The sequence below is a fragment of the Homalodisca vitripennis genome, chromosome 4, assembly GCF_021130785.1.
Source record: "Homalodisca vitripennis isolate AUS2020 chromosome 4, UT_GWSS_2.1, whole genome shotgun sequence".
NCBI lineage: Eukaryota > Metazoa > Arthropoda > Insecta > Hemiptera > Cicadellidae > Homalodisca > Homalodisca vitripennis.
Genome location: NC_060210.1, coordinates 181,995,653 through 182,020,939, shown reverse-complemented (window position 1 = coordinate 182,020,939; position 25,287 = coordinate 181,995,653). Strand labels below are relative to the sequence as shown.

General features: G+C 34.5%; 1 protein-coding gene across 1 annotated transcript in view; it reads left to right on the top strand.

Moving 5' to 3' along the window:
• LOC124360738 overlaps positions 1 to 19,900 on the top strand; it is a 57,252-nt gene extending 37,352 nt beyond the window's left edge. The window contains exons 9-12 of the mRNA XM_046814597.1: positions 4,648 to 4,681; positions 6,064 to 6,138; positions 14,481 to 14,565; positions 18,794 to 19,900. Of these exons, the coding sequence (XP_046670553.1) occupies positions 4,648 to 4,681; positions 6,064 to 6,138; positions 14,481 to 14,522 (151 nt within the window). The 3' untranslated portion in view covers positions 14,523 to 14,565; positions 18,794 to 19,900. The remainder of the gene's footprint in view (positions 1 to 4,647; positions 4,682 to 6,063; positions 6,139 to 14,480; positions 14,566 to 18,793) is intronic.
• The last annotated feature ends 5,387 nt before the right edge of the window (positions 19,901 to 25,287 follow it).

The window sequence follows — 25,287 nt, the reverse complement described above, 5'->3', positions numbered from 1 at the left end:
ACAGACATTCATCCATCACCATTCATACAAAGCCATCGTCCCATACCCTATGCCACTATGATATCGTCAACCCGACAAGGCCCAAAACAGATGGTCCCTAAGCACCCCCCGAAACCGTTCCCGACTACGAATACCTCTGATATGATCTGGGAGATTATTCCAGAGTCGACAAGCAGAGACTGTGAATGATTATGGAACACAGATACCTTGTGAAACCAGAAACTGAAAAACAAAGAGATGGCATAAGAAGGTGACAAGAGGATACTGTAAATAGAGGATCTATGAACAGGAATAGATTACAGACACAAATAATACACAAATATGTGCAGAGTAGTTTGAATATATTACATTACAAAATTAATTGTAATATTAGGGTTATCCCAAAAAGTGTTGAGGCATAGATGGGTGGGTCGTCCTGCGATAATCTTGTCACCTTCTTATGCCATCTCTTTGTTTTTCATTTTCTGGTTTCACAAGGTATCTGTGTTCCATAACGAAAAGTTCAAAAATATCTTGGCTTTATCTTTAGAAAAATGTTTAGACTATGACTTATTACAGTTTTTAAATTATCTTAATTTTATACAAACACAAGTGCATAAAATATTTCAACCTTGCTTTTGGTGTTCATCCATCAACATATATGAGGTTCCATTCTGAAGTATTCTGAATTTTGAACAACTCAAACTTCACTTTAGAATAATGAACATTTGCTCTACATTTACTTACTTACTTACTCCCAGGGCCATTTATATCGGAGGTGATATTTAGCCGCACCAACAAAGCTCCTCCATCTTGAACGGTCCTCTGCATCTTCTTCTGAAGCGCCCATCCTCTCTATATCAGCCTTCACCTGGTTCCACCATCTCACTTTTGGTCTCCCCCGGGGCCGTCTTCCTTCTGGGTTACCGTACATTACCCTCTTCAGTTTGCATTCCTCTTCTCTTCTCAAAACATGGCCTGCCGAACGGAGTCTTCTGCACTTTATTTCTCCTATTACATCCGTACTATTGTAGAGCTCCCTGATTTCTCTATTATGTTTTCTTCTCCATACCCCTTGTTCATATGATGGCCCATAAATTTTACGTAGAATTCTATTCTCGAAAACTAGAAGCTTTTTCTCATCCTTCTTATTTAGCCTCCACGTTTCGGATCCGTACAAAACACTGGACATATAATTGTTTTGTATATTCTAGTTTTAGTTTTGTGAGAGAGAGATTTGGTTGAAAGTATCCTATTGCATGCATGTACACATCTATTTGCTGAGTTGATCCTATTTTGTATCTCTGGTTCATCTGTGTTTTTATTTACATTTACATTTATACTAAAATATTCTATTGTAATCAAAGATTGGGATTGATCTAAATAGATTCAGCATAAACCCATTCTCTCTCATACACGTGCTTTGGTGCCTATTTGAGAATATATTCATAATGAAATGGTTCAACAATATGCAGTTGATTATCTCTTTCACTGCCGCCTCCTATATTTGATTTTTTAACTACTTATATTTTTTGAAAACTGAGTTCTTCCTCTTTCTACACAAATGCTCATGCGTAACTATTCTCAAACAGAAAGTCTTGTTTTAAAACTTAAAAACATAACGTTTTTTTGTAAAAAAATAAAAAAGTTTACCAAAAAACATCATCATGTACTTACTAGTTTATAACATAAATATATTTCTCATTATTATTTGCTGTATTCAGCATTGTTATTACTATCACCATATCTATTTACAGTTAAAATACACTTATGTTTAAATATTTCTTTAGTGTGGATAGTCTTAAATCATAGTTCTTTGTACACGGCAATTTTGGACTCGCTAGTGTCTCTTCTTGCAGCCTTGCCTGATTGTGTTTTAGGTATCAAAGAGCATAATAAAAGTTTTATTACTATTTTGCTGATATTTGCTATTTCAGTACAAAAACAAAGTAAAAAATTACTTGCATCTCCAAGAAGTCCATTGGTAATAAAATCAGGATCATCTTGGAATAAATCATCACTTTCACTGTCACTTGAAAATCTGAGTAACTCTTTTAGCACTTGATTGTCTTCAATACTTTCACAATTCATTATATTTAGTAACAAAAAAATCGTTGTAAACTAAAGTAATAGCAAGTAAAACAATAATAATTTAGACAAAGAATTATATAAGAACAATAACTATGTGACCAGCAGCTGACGCGACAACTAGTTCGTAAACAAACCACTTTTTATCCGATATTCCAGATGACTGTCAACTACATTTCATAGATCATAATCCATAGAGTAAGAAATAAAAACATTCAAATAGTGAATGACTATCAATGCCGAAGTACAAATACGTTTAAATGGATTTTTGTTATTGTAAAAGTCGGCGCCGTCAAAAGATGTTGTTAGCAGTTTATAAAATTTCATGCACGACATTAAATGATGCTGTTAGCAGCGTTATCTAAATTTACACAATGCTCAAATATTTACGCGATGTATTAAAAGTAACAACATTTTTGGAATAAAATTATTTTTGATTTAAACATTTGTAGTTTTTAATCACTCTAAATTACTATTTAGATTTCAGGATATAATGAAGGTATGTAGTAATAGGGCTTCATCATGGAGGTCTAAGAGAGGCAGATCAATAATCGCAAATATTGAGATATTGGGGTTGAAGGGTGAATCTTTAGGTCTAGTCTGCTGCGGAGGATGACTATTGGAGTGGATGGAGCTCACTTAAAGATTGTTACTAGCCTGAACGTGAGGTACCCACTCTGGCTGGAGAGATTGGAACAGAGCTAAGCTCCCCTTCTTTAAAGGTGACATGACATGTAGAGCTATATTTTCTCATGGGATCTCGGCGGGAGGGGACCTCTACGACCAACAATACCCATCCTATCATTTCGGAAGCAAACATAATATTATAAAAAAGTAACCGGCTTTTTTTAAATGGGTTCCTGGTCATGAGAGGATTCTTGGGAACGAAAGAGCTGATGCCCTGGCCAACCAGGGCTCAGCGACAATTATGACAGGCCCTCAACCGTTCTGCGGTGTTCCAAGGTGTGAATCCTCTAGGCCAGGGTTGTCTCGAAATGGATTCGCGCGGAGCATGGGAGAAGATGGAGGTTGCATTCGGGTTTGAGAGTGAGTAGAATGGTATTACAGTCACCTTCCTCCAAGGTGGCTTCGGACTTTCTCTCATTAAACAGATCAATGTCTTCTAAGGTCATTGGTCTCATTACGGAGCATGGTCACCTGAGGAAGCATCTTCACAGAGTTGGCATCCTTCAGGAGGATCCGCTCTGTGGAAGGTGGAGCAGGAGGAGAATGCTGAGCACCTGCTCTTTGATTGCCGTGCAATAGCAAGAGAGCGGTATGCCATCTTTGGTAGTTTGGACATGGGTGGTGAATTTTCCCAGGAGGACTTGATAGGTTGTTTTCGGCGGTTTGTTGAACTGCTGAAGTTGTAGACTGGTGGGCCTCATGGTGTGTTTCCAGGATGCGCAAAAAGCCCTTGAGGCTTAAGTGCATGGCAGTAGGCCGCCCCAAGGGAAAAAAAAACCGGCTTTTTCATTGATTTTAAAATGCATTTTTTGATCTTATGGATGATGACCTGTTGGTTTCTTAAACTGGAGTTAGGGAACAGCGCTTAGTTGGTTTGTCTTTTTTAAGTAACAGATATTATAGTAAAACAGTTATAATATCTAATCAGCTTAGGTCGCCTCCTTGTAAAGGCTGGTGTCCCCCAGGGCACGTGGTATTAGCAACGTTGTCTATGATTTTTTCAAACGATCTTTTAGAATTGTTACCCCCATGGTCTTGTAAATGCTTTTACTAATGACATTGCTATTTTGTATTTCAAGTAAGAAGCTAATGTTTGGATTGCGATTAATGAAGATTTATAGATGCTGAGTTGTTAAAAAAACTAAATATATAAATTTCAGTTTGGTAAACAGTTTTTGCTTTATAAATGATTTGATATATCATATTGTAAATTGTTCAGTGATAAATTGTAACTGTGCAACTGTTGAGCAGGTTAGTTGTTTTTAATATTTAGAGGTAAACTTAGATGAAAATTTATTCTAGGAGCTCCTTGTAGCTATGATTCATAAAAAATTAAATCCACCAAATAGATCTTTTTATTTTCTACAAAGCTTTCGTTATTTAAAATTACTGAAAATGCTTTATTTTGCTTTAATAGACTCTTTATTTCAATACTGGATTCAATGTTGAGGAGGGGCCTACTATATATATATTTTTTTTTTTGTTGTTGTTGTATTATACCTTTTTGAAAATGGCAAATGTCGAAATATTACGATATTTATACTGAGAAGTCTAATAATTGTTATAATTGAGCAATTTTGCATCTGTACACCCGAAGTGTATATATATATATACTTTTTGCGATTCAATGTTTATTGAAATTAAATAAGGCTATTGCCATTATACAATTTAATGTATATATATATATATTTTTTTTTTTGCATTGATGATTAGGCTACTTGTTCATTTTAGCTGGAAAAGGCAAGCACAAGAATGAAACCTGGGGTGATCAGGTCATAATAAACTGTATTGATGAATGTTATATTGAACTATTATCATTTCTTTTCATCATGAGGCTTGTAAAATATGTTTTAATGTAATGTTCTAATTTCTGTATTAAATTTTATGTTTCAGAGATCCTCTTGAAGATTTCCCAATGGATATTGAAGTAAGTGTTATAGTGTATATGTTAAATAGAAACATTATATTTAACAAATTGAATGTGTTGTTGAGATTAATACGATATTTTCTTTTAATCTATTTAGTTTTGAATCATATAATTTAGCATTTACAATCAAGGTTTTTAAACGTGATGTTATGGGATTATGTTAAAAAAATTAGCACGTAGCAATCTTTTCATTTCTGCTTTTATTGTTTGATAAGTATAAGTGTGACTAGACGTCTTAATACTTTTTATTCAGACAAAAGCCAAAGTTTGATGAAAATTTCTTCACTTGACAAACTCTTGACTCAGTAAATATTGTAAAGTTTTCTTAGGAGGCAACATTTAATGCCTAAATGGCAATCTTACTAATTAGTGTAAGGTAATAAAGTATGATTATGCAAAATAATGTACATAATTTTGTATTGATGGTATTTTGAACTATTAGGAGTTAGATCTTGTAAATAGAATGGTGTTTATTTATAATACTATAGTACAAAATTATATGGCATCTTTAACATTTTCCTCCATCTTTAATCACTGTAAATATCTATACAATGATCAAATTAATTTTTTTTATTTTATCATGATGGTAGTTTTCAATAAATTCTTATTCATAGCTTGAATTTCAAAAACTTAGGCTTCATCTTTAACAAACCCTCATCCTTCCAGAGAAGAGCTTTAGATAATTATATCTGTCCCTACACATAAACCTTCTATCCAGTAAGTGTTCAACAGTACTCTCACAAATAGATGGTGTAGGATTTCCTTTCAAAATTGTGAAGGAAACGGGATTTTTCCTGATATTGGCCATTGTTTAGCGTTACAAAAAATAAGTAACACTATGTTTGAAGGTCCACAATCTGATCTTTTCCTTAGAGGAACAACTAACCTAACACATAACTACAATCCAGGTAAAAATAAACAAATCATACCAGAGCATCGTCACATGCAGAAGCCAGGAATCACAACAACGATGTGTGTGTTGTTTGTCAACTCCATGCATACTATTCCTAAATCACACACTTAATAAAAACAAAACACTAATTATTAAAACCGAACTGAAGAATACAGATCACAATAGGTCTGCAATAATGGCCAACCATAAAAATTTGAACTTGGTTTTGTAAATTATGGTTGATGTCATATTTGCAAATGTTTGTAATTGATCTCTAATTATAATATTTTCATCTTTAATATACTTGCAGCTTCCATATGAAGCCCATGTTCAGTATATAATAACTAAATTTGGTGATATGTTTGAATTTTTGCAAGTCATCTTACATTTTCATGTCCTATCACTGCTTTGATCTCTGTTTCTTGGAAAAAAACAAAAAATATAGTAAAGGTCATTTTAATTTTTTGATGTGTTAATTTTATTTTTGTAGGATGGTACAGAATTAGCCGATATGAAGAGAGATGATTCGTTTGAAACAATTTTCTGTGGAGATCCTTTACCTGAGGTAGGAGCTTACTCAATTTCTCTATAAAATAAAATCAAACTTGCTATCTTTAAGAAACTGGTTAATTTGTTTAATGCATAGTTTACTGATTGTACTGAACAAATTAATTTTCAGCTTTTAAATAAATATATATCATATTAAAAATGCTTTCAGCTGTAAAAAACGAGATAAGTAGGTATGTATTTTAACTGTTACCTTTTATTGCATGTAAATAAATTAAATGTCAAGCTTTTTGTTGTTTCATGTTTTACTTTTTATGTGTTTTTTATGTTTCTTGCTGGTTCTTCAGTTTTTATGCAGTTTTATAAAAATAATTATTAATCAGCTACCATTTTGAAACTAGTTAAACTATTTTCTTTAATTTTTAGCTCTAAGTTAGGTATTAAGACATTGACGTCTGTAACCCATTGGCCTATTAGCTTTTACAGCCTACTATGGCTTACTATGAACTGCACAGAAAATCCAATTCATTTAGTGAAAATGGACACTTATTTTTCAAATTTTTTTACTTTACTTCGACTTTTCAGACTAACAAAATTGGAGATATAATATATTTATCTTATGCTAAATTTTTTTTTAGAAAAATAATTAAAACGTTTAATGTTAATTTAAGTTGTTATTTTGTAATTATGAAATAAACATTTATTATGATTACTTATGGTTACTCTTTATTATTATATTGTAATCATAAACAAAAGTTTAACTTTTAAAAATAGCCAGTTTGATGTTAATTTTATATTAGATACAAAATATTATAATTTTAGTAACAAAATGTTTTAACTATAGTGTTTGATTACATATGAAGATAGATGTTTAACTTAAAAAAGACCTATGTTTAAAGATAATGTTTTGCTAATTTTATAATAAGATTTAGTATATTCTAAAATAAAAATGTGTTTTTTTTATAAAACAGTTACTATTTTTTTTGTCATTACAATTTTATAAAGAACAAACAAAACGCTAACTAAAAATGTCAAATTTAAAGTTTGTAGTTACTTTAAGAATAAAAATTTATAGTAAAAATAAGTTCCATCAGAGTGGTCATTGTCATTGTCAGATTCGCCACTGACCTAAATTTTAAATCACATTACTCTAAGAGCTCTAACTATCCTTCGACACTATCAAACCCCACTTCGCTGTTAACACTGTCAAATCACTTAAAATATATCCGTCATAAAACCAACATATCAATCAATTTCCACTACTATAGTAACGCTTTAGCGTCGTGCATAACTACACACTCACTGTTTTTTTCTGTCACTGAGGCCGATCATCTTATTATTTCACCTTCCCGCAACTGCAATGTGCCCCATACAGCAAAGTAATATTATTCCATTCCCATTATTCCATAAAAAGCACAAACAGAAAATTAATTGACTGAATAGTGCTGATATCTTGTAGAATACAGCATACTATTGGCGGTGATATAGTCCTCATCAAAGTAGGCAATTGAGTTGAGCTATAAATTTTTAAAAGTAAGCAAAATATTATACAAACAATAGATGAAAACTAACCACTTTTTAAGACAGGAACATATTTTACTATTTTGATTTAAATACAAAACACCATCTGGAAATTTGGTGGAATGCCACAAAAATACCCTGTATAAATCACTGTAAATGAATTTGTTGTCAAAAAAAATATATACACCAATCATAATATCACGAGGTTTGTGTCCAAAGTATCCGACCGTGGACGTCTGGCATTAACTGAAGTTACTCGGCCTGGCAACAGCAATCTGGTCCCCTTCAGAGTACTCCCTATACTCCCCCCTACCACCAAGCCACTACCGTATTCCCACGCTCGCTGCCAATTAGCCTCCTCCCACTCTCCCGGAAATACTCCTTAAATTCAATTTTGCAGAATGCTTAACGAGGTCCTTTCGTCGCATTTTGTTTATTTGTTCAACAAGCATCGTCCAAAAATAAATCTTTCCTTTCAAAGGAATTTTAATATTAGGAAAATAGCAAGAATCACAAGGAGCTAGTCAGGACTGTAGGGAGGCTGTCGTAGCTTGTTGGTCGTGTTTAGAACCAAAAACGCTGAATAAAGATTTTGAGAATAAGGCTGTCGCGTTGTCCCGTGGTGCAAGGATCCGTCCAAGGTTGTTTTTTCTTTCGCACTGCAATCTCTAGCCGCCTTATGGACCTTCTTAAGATAATACTCATTATTCACTGTCTGGGGCCTCTTGGACATTATTCGTGATGAACACACGCTGTCCAGATAAAAAAAAACTGTCACATTGTCTTGAGACTTTATACTTGCTTTTTAAGGCCGTTGCTCTTGCGCGATTTTTCACTGTGAAGATTGAGCCTTATGTGTTCAATGGTCTGTAGCCATAAACCCCATGAGCTCATCACACCATACTAACTTTTATTTTAATAGCCCTGGTCACTTCTTAATCAATATCCAGATTGTCCTGTGCGATTTCAAAGCCAGACAGTTTTCTTTTTAGCCTTCCTGTCAGTAGCCGAGGAACAAATTTTAACCGAAACACCAGTTTCGTTTTCTAATCTTCGTATACAATTGTAACAAAACATGACGATTTTGGTATTCTTAAATCTTTATTCCAGCTCTTTGATCCATCAATCGACAGTTTTCATTAATGTGCTGCACGTAACACTTCAACATTTTCAAGCGTATTCCTGGCCATTGAAGGTCTGATGCCAAAAGATCGGATCATCACTCTCCACTGAGATATGGGGCCATTTTAAAAACCCGCCTAAACCACCTCTTTTATTTGTGTATCGCCTATAGACACCAGACATAAAACGTCACCATACACTTTCCGTATCATATGTAATCGTCTCTGATCGCTGATTGTCCAAGTTTTTGGCAAAATTTAATCCAAATGCGCTGCTCAAATGCCTCAACACGTTCAGTCATATTGAAATGCGACGCACACACACGGCAGGTACTGTATGTAACTGAGCGCTTTGACTCACTGTGAGTGACCGGAATCGTATTCAATGCCTAATAAGAGAAGGAGTAAGGCTCCCTCTCCCCTCCAATAACCGGATTCGAGCCGGGTCAGGCTCCTAACGCCGCGGCTCGCCTACTGGTCGTATGTTTGGATACTGTTTTGGACTGTCCCTCGTACATAGGAAGTTAAATTAACTCCCACTGTAAAATGAAACCAAAGGTGCCTAAATTGTCCCAAACTTTCATCATAAGCTGCTAAATTCCCAAACTGGTAACATATACAAATAAATTATTATCAATCGAATATTATAACTATACTTATAAATATGTTTAACCTCAAGACATATTTAGATAGGCACAAACTGCATAACAGGACATGTTACTTGTCATGAACATCTCATAGTAATTTTTAATTTTCTGGAGTTCAGTCAGAGCGGGGGGGGGTGAGGGGCTCTTACAAGCTTGTTTAAATACTCATACTGTCCATGAAGAGATATGTTTTCATGCAGAGGTTGACTCTTAACGTCCTACCTGAAAATAAAATAAAACAACTGAGTTGGAGTAGACAAAGCCTAAACCTCATTAACTCAAATTGTATAATTTTAGTCTAGGTAGTTACCATAACTCTGAAACTGAGAATTTGTCATTAACTTTGTTTATAGCAATTTAAATTTTAATACAATTTTAGAAATTGTATTTTATACACCACAAATATATAAAAAAAAGTTTCAGACATTAAAAAAATAATATGAAATCGTAATTAAAAACTATTATAAGGTATTAATTTTCTGTGCTGCCTGCCAATTGGCTCAATAAATAATTCTACAACACCATCTAGAGTATGAATAAAAATACTCTGTAGTATATAACAAACTTATTCTTGGAAGTGTGCTTGCAATATTATAGCTTACAACCTATACAGGACTTTAAAAAAGGACTATATAATTTTGAAAATTCATATAAATTTATTCCAAAGAAGTTACAGAATCCCTCCTGGTTTTAGTTTTGTTTTTAAAGGAAACACATCAAGTTAGACTCACGTAGTTAGCTATGCAGAATGGCGCCCGCAACAAGCTGATTCATCTTCTTTTCCAAGGGTTTGGTCTTGTTGCCGTACACTTAAGCATCAAGGGCCTTTTGCGCACGCAAACAGAAGTGTACCAGTGAGCACAATCAGTTTCTGTTTCAACAGTTCTACAAACGCCAAAACAACTGATCCAATTCCCTCCTTAGGAAATTCGACTCACCACTTGTCTAAATACTACCAAAGATTGGTGTTAGCACATCCCTTGCAATTGCAGGACAGGAGTCAAAGAGCAGGTGTTTCAGCCAGTCTCCTCCTGCTCATCCACACATTCCACCCAGATCGGATCCTCCCTCAAATTTTGGCTCTGAAGATGCTTCCACAAGGTGACCATCCCATAATCCCAGCAACCCATGACCTGAGAAAACACAGATTTACCATAAGGCGATGAAGGTCAGACTACCACATTAACGGCTGAGGCGTTCCCATCATTGTTTGACGCTGAGCCCAAGCTTGGCCAGGTCAACAGCTCTTTCATTCCAAAGAGTCCCTCTTGACCAGGAATCTCCTGAAACAGACACAATTTGATTCTGCCAAGGGAAGAAACGAATTGGTAACAATCCTAGACAATTTTCGAATTGAACACACAAGAATCAAACACTTTCAAAGCTGCCTGGCTATCTGTGAAAATGGAAGAAGATCCAACCCTTGCTGCAAGCAAACTGGTATCACTCCATCTAACCCAGGATCTTTATAAGGACTAAACGAGTTGATCGCTTACTCAGTCCTTCTGAAGGACAAGGACATGACACGCCAAAACTCCATTGTGAGTGAGTGGCGAGCCCTGTTGGTCTCCCTGAGTGGTTAATCCTTGTCATAAATAATACAGTCAGGAAAGTACGTTTCCATCATACCTGTAAGTTTTAGAACTATCTTCAATTCAATAATATATCTCTACCTTGATCGTCCTTGAGACTACCAAGGACCAAGATGGGATTTTTTGCTAATGGTTTCTGAACCATTGCACTACCCTGCACACTGTTAATGTCAGTGCAGAGTTTCTTCCAGGCTAATCTCTTAGCCACGCATAGCTTGTGGTTGTACAGTGCAAGAGTCTCGTGGTAGGTCTCCCAAGTACCCCAAGATTTTGCTCTGTCGAATAAAGCCTTGACTCGCTTCTTCAAAGAGGCCAGTAAGGATCTCTACTAGGTTACTTTGGATCTCCTTGTGTTAATAACAGGACAGCTGAGATTAAATGAACCCGCAACAGCAGAAGTCAAACTGTCGGCAGATTTTCCAGCTGTCCTGTATTGTGAATCCGTTTCCGGTTATTACAGTCGGATTCTAGTTGTACCCTTAGGTTTTCTTTGTATGACACCCAGTCTATGTATATGTCTGTACTGAACTTGTCTCCGATTTTAAAGCTGATGTGAGCATGATCAGGGGGCTTGTCAGACACATGTCAACTATGTATCCGATTAAGCATACCCTCTGTCATCATGGTCACATCTATCATCTCCTTACGTGCCTGCATGTGAAAAGCAGGAGCATTACCCATGTTTGCGATCACTAGACTTATGGACATTGTATTCTCTAAAACTGACTTACCTCTGATGTTTGTTTTGGTACTTAACCACACCTCATTATATGAGTTAACATCACAACCAAATATCAATTCCACACCACTCCCTCCAGCATGATCCATCAAAGCAGCCGTTTCTCTAGAGGGTATGGAATCCACATCATATGGAAGATATGATGATGAAATCATCAGGGTTTGTCCAGTGTCAGCCTCAATCAGCCTGATGGTAGAGAGATCCCTGGAAAAAAAATTCCAGAACTGGGATGTTGATCATCTTGATGCTTACAGCAATACAAGCTCTGGCATTATTAACATGGGTGTTAATAATTTTAACCCCAGTCATGATATTTTACTCTTACAAATCCAGGATTCTTGTATCAGTTTTCACACCTTGCGTCCTGAGCTGGACTGTTCAACTTCTACATCAGCACCATCAACTGCTGAAATTTTGTCGATGATAGTTAAGCATGATGAACAGGCAGAGACACCCAAAGCCAAATTCCTGGATGCAACTGGCTGTTGTAACCTTTCCAGATCTAGATCTGTTGGATTTTTTATTTTAGAGTCCATAAAAGGTCCTTCGAGTACTGAGGAAGTAAAAGGTCCTCCAAGTCAGACCCCCACATGACCAGTTAAGGCTATTTGCACTGGGGAGGACCGTCCAAATCCCAAGGGCTCCATTCGCGATGTACTACCATGCATCTCTTAGGCACGGGTCCCTTCACACTGTGGGATTGGAGGCCCCCAGTACATACGAAAAGCATGTGTGTGGTACGATCCTGGACAGATCAGTGGATACTGGTCATGCCCGACCTGGCAACCGCCACTGCAGAGTCCACAATCGGGGCACTAGCCTAGATCCTAGGGTTCAGTTTTCAGCAGGGCCACCTCATTCAGGATGCGTAACAATCTTTCATCCGAGCCCAACAACTATTAGTTAGATCCCCCATTGGTCTTAAATGGCACTAGACAGTGTCACCTGTGGGGATGTACTTTCCCAGTTCATTGAGGATCATCCGAACTAAGGTTGGCCCATCTCCTATACCCCCAACAAGTGCTAGTGGAAGTTACATTAAAGATGGCTGCCTTTACTGGACCTGGTCCTTGCTAGCTGTGACTTTTGGTTTGAAGAATCAAAGTCGGCAATAACAGTTTAGCGTAATTTTCATACCAAGTACGTTTAAGATCTTCCTAGTAGGCGTACAATTTATGAGTGGTATAAATGTTTTGTTGAAACGGGGTGCTTAGTAAAACATAAGAAATCATCAGGTCACTCAAGCACATCTGACAAAGTCAGAGAAAACATTTGCATTTGAAACCGTACAGATTGTCGCTTTGGCAAGCAATTAAAGATAAGATTGATAAGATTGCTTCCATGTGGATATGTAAAATCGATTGGATGATGATGATGATGATGATTTCTTTGAGCTAGAAGAAAATCCACGGCTTCTTTTTTTCAAGAGAGAACCTTCAACAGGATAGAGTACGTGGATGTGTTGGAACAATTTTTGATACCACAGATCGATGAGGATGACCGAGAACGAAATGTTTACTTTATGCAAGATGGCTCACTACAACACTATCTGACTGACATCCGGGAATTTCTCAATGACCGCTTTCCAGATAAATGGATTGCGCCAACTACCTCCTTTGTCATCTGCTACTGGAACTTAGAGTAAGAATCTATGCTGCCACTGAGCAAGGTACTACTGCAATGTAAGTGCGGGTTTAGGAAGACATCAACTATCAATGGGATGTCTGCAGGATAACCAGTGGAAGATACATAGCACATCTTTAGTTTAAGGTAAAAACTTTATGTGTTTTCTTTTAAAACAATACTAAAACCAGAACTATATCTTTTTAGAATAAATTTATATGAGTTTTCAAAGTTGTAAAGTTGTTTTTGAAACACCCTGTATTATTTACTGACCAATTTTATGATATAAGTGTCAACCAACATGTTAGTGATTAGATTTAGCAACTTTCATTATTCTTTAAACATATTCATAATCTGACTAGTTTTGATGTTATTAAGCTCTAAACATTTCAACCATTTGCTATCTTGAAACATATGACTATCTAATATTAGATTTTCTCTTGGTTTAAGAGACATCAAGAACAATAATTAAGCCAAATTATAATTTTTATCTTTATTGGTCTGTGAAATAATAACATAAAATTCAAACAACACATACAGATAGGCACACGGTAAACTGTGTAAGTGTTTCTGACCTAAGTTCTTATTACTTATTTTTTCCTTGACCCGAAGAATAACCCCAAAAGATCACCAGAGAGTTCATAAATATCGTGTACAGTGTTTGATCAGAACAGAATTTTGTTTTACACCATTTTTGGAAGTAAACCCCAAAACTTCCAAGTTACGCAGAAAACCAGTACAAGTCAACATTTCCTCAATTCTCAGTTGTTGTCAAGTCTCATTTTCAACTGTTGCTTTTCATTCTTTTAATCCTTTACAAAGCAACAACAATATAATAAATAAACATTTTTTGTTACAGTAGTAGAATCAAGAAATCCCAGATCAGCAGGAGAATTGTTGCATTTAGTTTTCTTTTCCCACTAATAAAGTTTGTTAAATTCATTTGTCAGTTGTAGTGAAACTTTCCCTCTTTACTCAGTGTAACAACAACCACAGAGTTTAGATAGTACATCTTAGTTGAAAAGTGGTAGTTGAAGAGGGGCACCACTTCATGTTTGTTATTTCTTTCATGTTTGAACAACAATGTTCATCTTCCCATATGTGATATTGTCTTATAATGTAAAAATATAAAATGTTTGCGAATGTGTGTGTCATAGATGAAACAAGAGCTGGCAGATGACGAGAACTCTCCTCTATAATATTGACCTTGTGACTGTGCAAGCTCCTCCGTGATTCATACAGGTAAAAGAACACAATAAAATAGATGTATATATATTTATAAAAACATAATAAAGCAAAAATATTAAGCCAAATCGTTCTTTTCTGAATAAACTAACCAACCAATGTCTTTTCACCAACAGAATCGAAAGCCATTTGAAAAATGTCTGTTATTGGAATTTTTTGGGTACTGATAATCTTCCTTGGAATATTCAGAAGGGTATTTTAAAATTAGGTCATTGTGCTGCTCATTTAAGATGAGATTTGGCCATATTGCTGGGTCTCCAGACAAAGTCACACTATCAACATATTTTCTAATGCTGGTGTCATCGTCAGTCTTAGACTCTAAAGGTAAATTTACCCCATCCTCTTGGTTATTATTTCAACTTTCCGTTTCTACGTCAATGACTATACAAAGGGCAGAAATTTCTCCGGTAGCGCTAGCCCCTTGAAAACTTTATCTCGTTCTTGGCACTGGCAGGTCACGGACGGTATCGCCAGCATCGAGTTTTGCCGCTGGGATTGAAGATGAAGTTAAAGGATTAAAGTAACTAGTTAGTTTCAGCTTTTTTTACAGTAACACTTCCCGGACTAATTCACTTCTATATTTAATTTTCTCTGCTGAGATCCCGATAGCTTTTTGGACATATTGAACATTGACACAATTCACTTAAATAACTTAAGAGAAAGGAGGGATTGGGGTAAGGATGGCGGGTGGTGGAGGGACGACTTGTCAAAACGTGCATATGTGAGATCAGTGTCTCTACCATGAGTCATTGTCAGCATCCCAAGGTCGGCCGTCATCCAGTCAAGTGAAATAAAAATAGAACACGGCAGCGCTTGTGTGTAAGAGCGACACTGCGACATTGCAATATTGATTTATGTTAAGATAATTAAGTTGGGACAGGGCCTTCAACACCACAGTGCTTAGGCTCATTATTAGGCTATTATTTATAATTAATCAACTAAAAGTACTATACAAGCAAATCCAGCTACTTTGATAAAATATTTAATTTAGAAAATTGTTCTAAATATGTAAAGTAATTGGTGTCAAATATGTATTTGTTCAATAAATACATACAACATAATATTCAAAATTCAGTTTTATACAACTTTCCAAATTATGTTATGTACATAACTTAATTTATTCAGATTTTTGGTATTACTTTTGCGGTGGCACCCGCAGCGCTTCAAAGCCCCCCCATCTGGTTGCGGCGCCCACGTCTTCAACCATGACAAAATTCTCTCCAAAAAAATCATATTATGTAAATTCACTGATGATATTGGGCTGTAAGGTATGATCTATAGAATCTTAAGTCTTAATAAAAAAAACTGCAACTAACAGCTTTCCACTACTTTATAATTGAGTTAACAGTATATTATATGCAGGCCCGTACTCAGACTGGGTTTTTTCAGACAATTTTACCGGGGCTCCGTCATACGTCTATTTAAAGGGACCGTGTCGGTGAATGGCGCGAACGTGGTGGCGGACATGACGAGCTCGGCCGAATATCTTTCCGGGGCCCACCAAAGCTGTGTAAGACCCTGATTGTACCATGTACGTTCTCATCAGTTGTTACTTGTATCAAAAATTCTCAAAATATCAGGGTGTATTTTTCTTTTATCCTTAGTTTCCATTATTGTTCTTGTGCAGATGATGGATACAACTGCCAGGGTTTGATCGTATACATTTGACAATTTTTTACTATGTTAGTAGAAGTAAATTTTCCACAAATGATTTCAGTTAATTATTTCCTAAGTAATAGTTATACAAAGTAATAAAAAAATGAACTTTTAACATACTAAAACAAATTTATACTATACGAGTATTTTGTTATAAATCATAAATTTACATAAAATATTTATAGAAATAGACTAGCTGAACCGGTGAACTTCGTTTCACTTACCTCTTAACATAAACCATATTAATTTAAACCCTAATTATGTATTGCAGAACCGGTAACTTTATAAAGGCATTATCATCATAGTATAGGCCATGCTATGGCATCTTAGAACTGTTCAAAATTCAATGAATACAGTGCCTTCTACACCGCAGCTGTTGAACAATGCCACAATAATTAATAAAAAAAAACATAAAGGTGTCTTTAAAAAGGTGTTTTAAATTTCTGTCAGATCAAGTGTCAGATCGCTTTGTTTTTATAATTGGCTGAATTTGTTTGTAACGTGATAGTCACTTTCCTTTAAATTGATTGATTGATTTGTTTTTATAGAAGATCTTTTACAATGCATTGTCCCTTTTGCAAAAAGTGGATAGAACGGCAGAATAAAACACTACCTGTCCCAGTTGCACTAAAAAATTGTTAAAATGCTACGAATGTTTGACAATAACCGCTGATACTTTCAACTTTTGTATCAAGTGCGGTCACAATTTGAGCCGCATAATAAGAATTAACAGGGCCAAGGAACAAAAAAATAAAGTGAAACAACAATTGTTATCTAAACCGAAGTTCGTCTCAACAATGCTATCATCATCATCATCTGAAGGAATAACATTTTCAGAACTTAATTTAACTGGTGAAGAATTAAAATATTTGGATGAGATAGAAGAAAATCAGGAGCACAACATCGGCAATATTCTGGCTGTGCCAAACTTGTCCGAGTCACCGAGGCCTCTCGCCACGCTGTCAATCTCGTTGGATGACATAGGAGAAAGTCAAGAGCACAACATCAGCAATATTCTGGCTATGCCAGACTTGTCCGAGTCACCGAGGCCTCCCGCCACGCCATCAGGTCCTAGCGAGCAAAGTGAAGACATCATTAGCAAGCCGGGTTTATAAATAATTTTGATATAGAGGTAGAGTTTAACATTTAATTTTAACCCTCATCATTCGAAAGCTATATTGTTTAAAGATTCAAGTGCCGATTTTTTCAAGTGCCAAGAAATTTAAGAAAATATGTTTCTTACCATAAAGACTTACCACAAATATGTTTAATTTGATTTGTCGGCACTATAATCGATTTCTGGATCCTAGGAGAATGCTGCTCGTTCCAGGTTCACAGGAGCATTGCGTTTGCGGAATCGGTCAATTTCCTTTTCCCGGGCTCACTGTTGTTGTGATCGATGTGCCCGAACTCATTGCACTCTTTGTCTATCCACTTCATTCTGATTTACTGTAGAACGCAAATGTGCCATACCAATACGACTGTTATCATTATCAGTCTCTTGCTGGTCATCAGTGCGATTAGCGCGTGAGGTAGCTCGCCGCACATTCGATCTACTTCGACGACCTATGTTAGGTCGTTTTCTTCTCAGCATTGTAAGCAGTATCTGATATTAATGTTTTCTTGCACTAATAATGTTAACCTATAATGGCGACAGCTTTTTTACCCAAAATTGCATGCAGTAGTAAGTAAACACATGATACTGAGACACTTCGTCATTTGTATTTGTTACAGCTGTTAAATTAAATTAAGTTAAACATGAACATCAATCAAACGTTTGACACGTAAGAACAGTTTGTATGGGAAAATGAAATTGTCGTTTTTAGTATTTTCCTTGCAATTTTGTTATATTTTCTCATCTTTTAAACCTTCCCTGGACTTCCACGAACATTTCAAGACCAAAGTTAGCCAAATCGGTTCAGCCGTTCTCGAGTTTTAGCGAGACTAACGAACGGAAATTCATTTTTATTTATTTAGATTATAGGTCGTATTACTTATGTTTTCAAACCCAGCATAGAATTCTGGACAGAATATTTCTATTTGATTTGTTTCTTTATACACTTGAAGTTATAAAACAATATTTAGTGATGAAAATATTTTTACACAGGTTAATATAAAAATTTGATACACTTAATCATATTTTTAAACCACGTGTTCACTAAATATTTCTGCATTGGTATAAAATTTTAAATTAAATGTGTATATTGGATTTTTGTTTTTATACACTACAAGTTAGGTACAAAATAGAATGAGAGGATAAACTTATGAATGTATATATATTTTTACATACATTTTGAGGATTAGTAAAATTAATATACACTAAATAAAGATATAATGAGACTAAAGGTTTTTGTGTTCTTTTATGAGCAAAATAATTATAAAATATTTAATTTTGAACATTTGTTGGGGTTGAAACAAATTAATAAAAAATATGTTAACAGTTAACCTAAAATACTGTACTGCTAAAATGGGTTTGTACACAGTTTTTCTTGGGTTAAATAAGGCTAGCACTTAAAATTTTAAGAACTATATACTAGAAATTTGTATTAATTTTTTGTTTGCATTTCAGCCAAGATTCGCCCGAGAGAGATAAATATTTTGCTGACAAGAAATGAGAGCTACACAAAGTGAAAAACCTCTGCATAGTTTATTCACCCTTCGTAACTTAACCCTCTCCCGGTCGAATTACCGCGACGCGCTTTTGGCGCTACTGGGCTGAATTAAATCGGGCGCTCTGATACGAGGGGACACTTATTCGCGTTTTTACTAAGTTAAGAACTTTATTTTAATAAAACTATTATGTATTGTGCATCGTTACAAAGATGATTAAATCCTGTATAATAACGTTGTATTTATTTAAAAAAAAATTATTAACCTTATGAGGTAAATTAAAATCAAACAAAAAGTCAAACTTACATGAAAAATCTTGTTTTAATTGATTGTGAAAACAACTAACAAAATGATTTCAGTAAATGAGTGGTTATAAAAAGTCCCAAATAGTTCATCAAATTACGTAAGATAGCAGCACAAGTCAGAAAGAATTGTACTACTAAACAACTAGATCACCGTCAATGAAGTAATCAATGAACCGTTTCAAATTATTAATCCTAGATAGCGTCCCTAGTCATAAAACTATGAATAAACAAGGCAACAATGACACTGCCAATAGATATTTCCAGTATTAGTTCCCCAAACAACCGTATGACAGCAGCACAAAGCAGAGGGCGTTGATAAAGCAGTTGGAGGCGTTTGGACTTTTGAGCCAGGCGCCCTGCCGAGGCGTTTCGAGGCGTTTGCCCGGGAGAGGGTTAATGAAGATGAACAGCAATTTTGAAGTTATAATTTCAAATAAACAACTAATGAATGTATTCAGCCGCTTAGTTTTGAAAACTCAATTTATATTGAAAGTGGTCAATTTATTGATTACACTTATTTAATCAATTTCAAATAAGCAGCATTTTATTTTTGTAATTTAGATTAAAGTTTCTATGTATTTATTACTGTGTATAGTTTTAGGATATTTACATTTTTATAATATTTTGGTGTCTTTTAAAACCAAAAATTATTTGCTCTGTAAAATATGTTATATGGGCTAAAGAAATCGATATTATTATGAATTATGTTTAGTTAAATATAATTATGAAATCTTTTAAATACACAAACTGCTGATTCACTATTTTCCTAATTTTGTATTCTCCTTCAAAAATAAACTTAAAGAAGTATAATAACGTTTGTAATTCAGTCTGATTTGACCTCTTGATGCACATCACTGCTTGTATAAAATATGGTAGAGTTCCTAGGTGCCAAACAAACTTTCATTACAATTTTAAATATCAGTGGATGAGAGACAATTGGAAACTGTTATATTAGTTGGATGCAATGTTTTCATCTCACCTGAAATGACTTTCAAAATTCAAAGTGATGGGTACAAGGAGGGGCAAATTCCATCAAAATGTAAAATTACATGATTTATTGAGATTTTCATTTTTCTTTTTATTCTTTGTTGTCACAATTTACATAATATACGTTCTTTTAAACCAACAAAGCTGGAAGAACAAGAGACATTGTCAAGGTATAAAATAGAACTTTATATTACTATCAGTTCTAAAACATCGTTATAGTCAAATTTTCTTCAACGATGTTTTATATATATATATATAAAATATAATTAAATGTAATGATAATTACATTTAATGATTAATAAAATATAATATATATAAAAGTATGAATTTATGTATTTATATTCATAATGTTATTAAATTATTGTATCACATAGATATTTTTCAATAGAGTAATAATCTTTTTTCATTTAACACATCTAAAACTTTTAAAACAGTTTTAATGTTAAATTGGACAGGCTTTTGAATTTTTAAATTAGACAAATATTTAAGTGATTTTGGTTATTCTTTTTATATATCATTATTCTTTATATAATCATAAAAGTAGCGCACCCAAAATGGAAAAGTTAAATATCTACACCATTTATTGGTTTTTATTCCTATCAATAAAAAAAAACACCAGACAGCAAACTTCGTATTCAGTAAACACTTTGTGAAGTTGTGAAATGACAAAATGTTTACTCAGTGCAAACTTGTTGTTTCAATAATACAGACAAAAATACATAGTAATACTATAAGAAAAATTTTTAAGTAAAAAGCAAGAAAAAAAGACAGCAGCTATTAATGAAAAAACTACAGAGTATCAATGTTTTATTTTACAACTATCCAGACTGTGTTTATCACAAATTAGGTGTTTTTGGATTATTTATACAGCCAGTAAACACAACCTATCAAATAGCCAAAATTTCGAATGTCAAAGTGCAGAGGTTTAGTTTGGTTTTTTAAGCTTTTATGTAATAAATCTATTTTACGTTAATATAATATATGTTCATATATCTCCAGCCATACTTTTACATTTGCAGGCTGGAATGGAAATAGTAAAAAAAATCAGTTTGTGCACAGGTAGAGGTGAATTACAATTCTTTTATCTGTAGGCTTGGAAAAGATGTGTGTGTGTGTGTTTGTGTCCTTGAAAACTTGTTTGTAAGCATCATTAAAACTTGTCTACCAAAAAGTGATAATGAGAACAAATTTGAAATTCTTATGAAAGATATTTTTATTTTATTTGAATCACAAATACATTATTTTTTGAATAACCATACAATGAGCAAATCAGTAGTGTATATTAATACTGACACACTATTAGCCCCCTAGGTAATATGGTCCCTAGACACATCCTACACTTCTTATATTTAATTCTGCTAATGTCTTTTTTCACTAACTTCAACATTTGTTTCGGCTAAAAAGAACAATTATGTTGGAACTTTGAAATCACTCATAATAAAATATATAAATATAACCTTAATATGTATTTTAATTTGTGAAATACACGGTACTACACATATAATAATTCAATTTTGTTCAAAACACTAAATATTTGAATTTTACAGTCAAGCAGAAAAAACAAAAGCTAGGTTAGCTCTTACTATTGTTTCTGGTTTTTACCTGTACATGGTACTTTCAGTAACCGAGCACAAATGTACTAGTACTGATTTAGAATCATATGTAACAGAGTACTCCTAAAATGGTACATGTAGATGTTCCAATACTGTTACTGCTACACCCAGGAACGACGGTAACCATGCAATGTACTTGTACTTGTTTAGAATCATACAATATAGAGTACTCCTAAAATGGTACAGTTACATGTCCCAACTATTGCTGAATGAGTCTGATTACTTTGTAAGTACAAGTTTAAAATATAGCAGTAAAATGTCTTAGTTTGAATTAGGCCTATCTAATTAGTTCAATTTATATTTATTCCATACCCCCAGTGTGGTGTACTCTTCAACCAGATTCATTCCCCTCCCCTCCCCACCCCCCAAAAATAGCAAGCCCTAGTTACACCACTGATATCATCTATAAAGCTCTTCTGGTTACAGGGGTGATAGCCGTTGATCCAAACAATTAATGTCATGACCATTGTACTGTGTGATGGGCTTAACTCTGTCACACCATGTGTCTTTATAAAACTAATTGTGTTATTTTGGAACTGAGTTGAATGTGCAATATGTTATGTTTGTTCTTCCATACTCCAACTATAGTGTCATTACTTATACAGTTTTATGCCACATGGTAATTGATTTTATCCCATCATGAACTAATATCACGGCTTCATTTAGGGACAAACCCTTCCAAGAGCAACAAATAAACATCATTTTTTTTTAATATTATATACAATAATGTTACAGTTTTGTTTTGAAAAGTTAATAGTTCATATTATTGACGTGACAACGTCTTAAATTAGGTTTGCGGCTCGGAGTCACTCATGAAAAAGTGTAACGCCCGGTAAAGTTACGATGCCCGTCCAGTGGGTCCGACGCACGGGATCCGCACGGGATAAAGCAGATAACTGTGGGTCCGCCGCACGGGATAAAGCAGATAACTATGTTTATTCGTGAAAATGTGGAGTGCTTAGATTCGTCATTTACAACAACTACAACAATAAAGGTAAATAATTGTACACTGATATTTCATTATCGTAAACTATGATTGATTGATTAATTGTTAGATTGACACAAAAGTTGAGAAACTGAGTTTATAGGTTATGTCATACTATTGACAAATGTTGATAGTGTTAAGTAAATTATTAGTTTAAATCACTCTGCAATCAATCGTAATTCAGTCGATTGAGAAGAAACAGCGCGTATTGCTAGTCAAACATTTAAAATAACAAATTATAACCTCTAACCTGTCATAACAGTGCGACCAAACAAACGAACTAAACCGACCATTCACCACGCGCGGAGTTAGAATTTAACTGTGTTTAGCAAGAATTTCAAATTCCAATTTTAGTAAATGTTTTATTCAACTTTACCATTTACAATAACAAATTTTAATTAATTTCAAATTATGTACAATGTTTTAGTAAACAAAATATATTTCTATAGTTAAAATTTGTGCAATTCTTATTTTCATTCAATTCCTTGTTCCTATTGTGCAATTTAATAATATTCATATCAATAAATATTCTACCGAGAAAAAGACGTTGTCACGTAAAATCTTCGCCCGTAAAACCGACTTTACAGGCAACCATCCATTTTTTTTTTATGTTTGTTTGTAAAATATTAATAAATAACTTAGGAGTTTATACCACATAAGTACACACACACACACGCACGCACGTGCCCGCGCGCCCGCACGCACACGCGCGCACGCCCCCACGCGTGCACACCCACACCCACACACACACACGCACACACACACACACACGCACACACAGGGATCCATACAAGAAGAAGAACATACACCCATGCAATTTTGATAACTTACAATAAACATATATAAATTAATAGATTTTAAAATTAAGAAAAACTAGAAACCTATTTTAGAGTTAAAATTAACATAAAACAAATTATCATACATATAAGATAGAAATACATAAAATATTGTAAAATTGAATCATCAGATAAAAAAATAATTTCTTTAGACCAAATACCACAGAATAGATTAAATCTTAATATCAAGGAGATTGTTATGCAAAGTAAGTTTACAACACCTGGAGTTATAAAGTGAATTTAGATCAGCTGGTGACTTTACAATAATGGAATTTTTATTCTTTTGAATGATGGCTTATAGGAGACTGAGAAGAAGCATTTCTCATCAAAGTTAATAAACATTTGAGTTATTAAATACAGTAATACTTTTATTATTTGTATTGAATTGGTGAATCTCGATTTTTGAATCCAAGAACAGAAAAGACATTTACTAGATGATGAACACTTGAATATTGGATGACAACCAGAACTCTCAGATCTACAAAGATTAGCTACTACTACCAGTATTAAATCTACACTAAGCCGAAAAGGATGATTGGAAGATGAATCAGTGTCAATGGAACATACAAAGTAAAACTGGATTTGAACTCAATTAACCCGTCATCAGTCGCACTGGCTTGTGTAACGCCGTCAGTCGCACTCGGTCTTTTTGACCGAAATGTGAAAATTAAAGACAAGCAAGTAATTTTTCGAGTAAAAACTTTAATTTATTACATTGTTATATGGTTGTTAATTATTATAAACATCATATTAGCTGTATAATACAAATTTTGAAGTCGAATATAAATTTCTACTTGTTCAAAATTGAAAAAATACATTACTCTGTAAATAAGACAAAACATTATTATAAAATTTAAAAATTCTACTATATGGAGAAATTTATGGAAATAATATTCTAATTCTAGCTACTTTATTAGTAAATTAAAAACAACAATATTTTATAAAGAAATGGTAGTTATCATCAAAAGCTTGTTCTGAAGCGGATTAGTCACTGTCACTTTCTTGTCCTGGCCGACGTCCCAGTCCTGCACACTGCGCACACAACGGATTAGTGTGTTCTCTACAAACAAAGTCTCCACATTTTACACATCGTGTTTTGGTTCTTCGGCTTTTTTTTGTGCCACACATGTAGCAACGGCCAACTCCGTCCACTGCCTGTCCCTGCCGCTGCACAGCTTGTGCTGGAAGAGCATCACCTCGGATTTCAAATAATTCTCTTATCTTGGTTTTGATATTCTGTGGCATTGAAAATATCTGAACTCTTACCCTCATTTGTTCTGCACAGAGACTCCAAGCTAGATTTTGTAGAAACATTCTTCTACTGACGTTGTCGTTGGTAACAGCCTTATAAACAATGTAGGCATTTATACCACTTATGTTTAAAATTGAGAAAAAAACTGTAAGTGGCCATCGTCTGCTGATTCGGGAGACTGAATACGTGTTTTTCATCTCGTCTACTACGTCTACACCCCCTTTTGGTCAAGTTATAGAATGTCAAAATTTCAGGTTTTTGAGCTTCGCCACTGTCCGGATCAATGGCGTCAGATGCATGCATTGTGGACAGTAACGTGACGATCTTTTTCTTACTTGGTACGTAAGACACAACAGTGCAGTTTGGTCTGAAAGCAAATATACTACTTCGTACTGGTCGATCTTGTAAAGTATTGAACAGTAGTGGAAGTTGGGGTTTATCTTTACGAATTGTTCCAACTGCTGTCAACCGATGG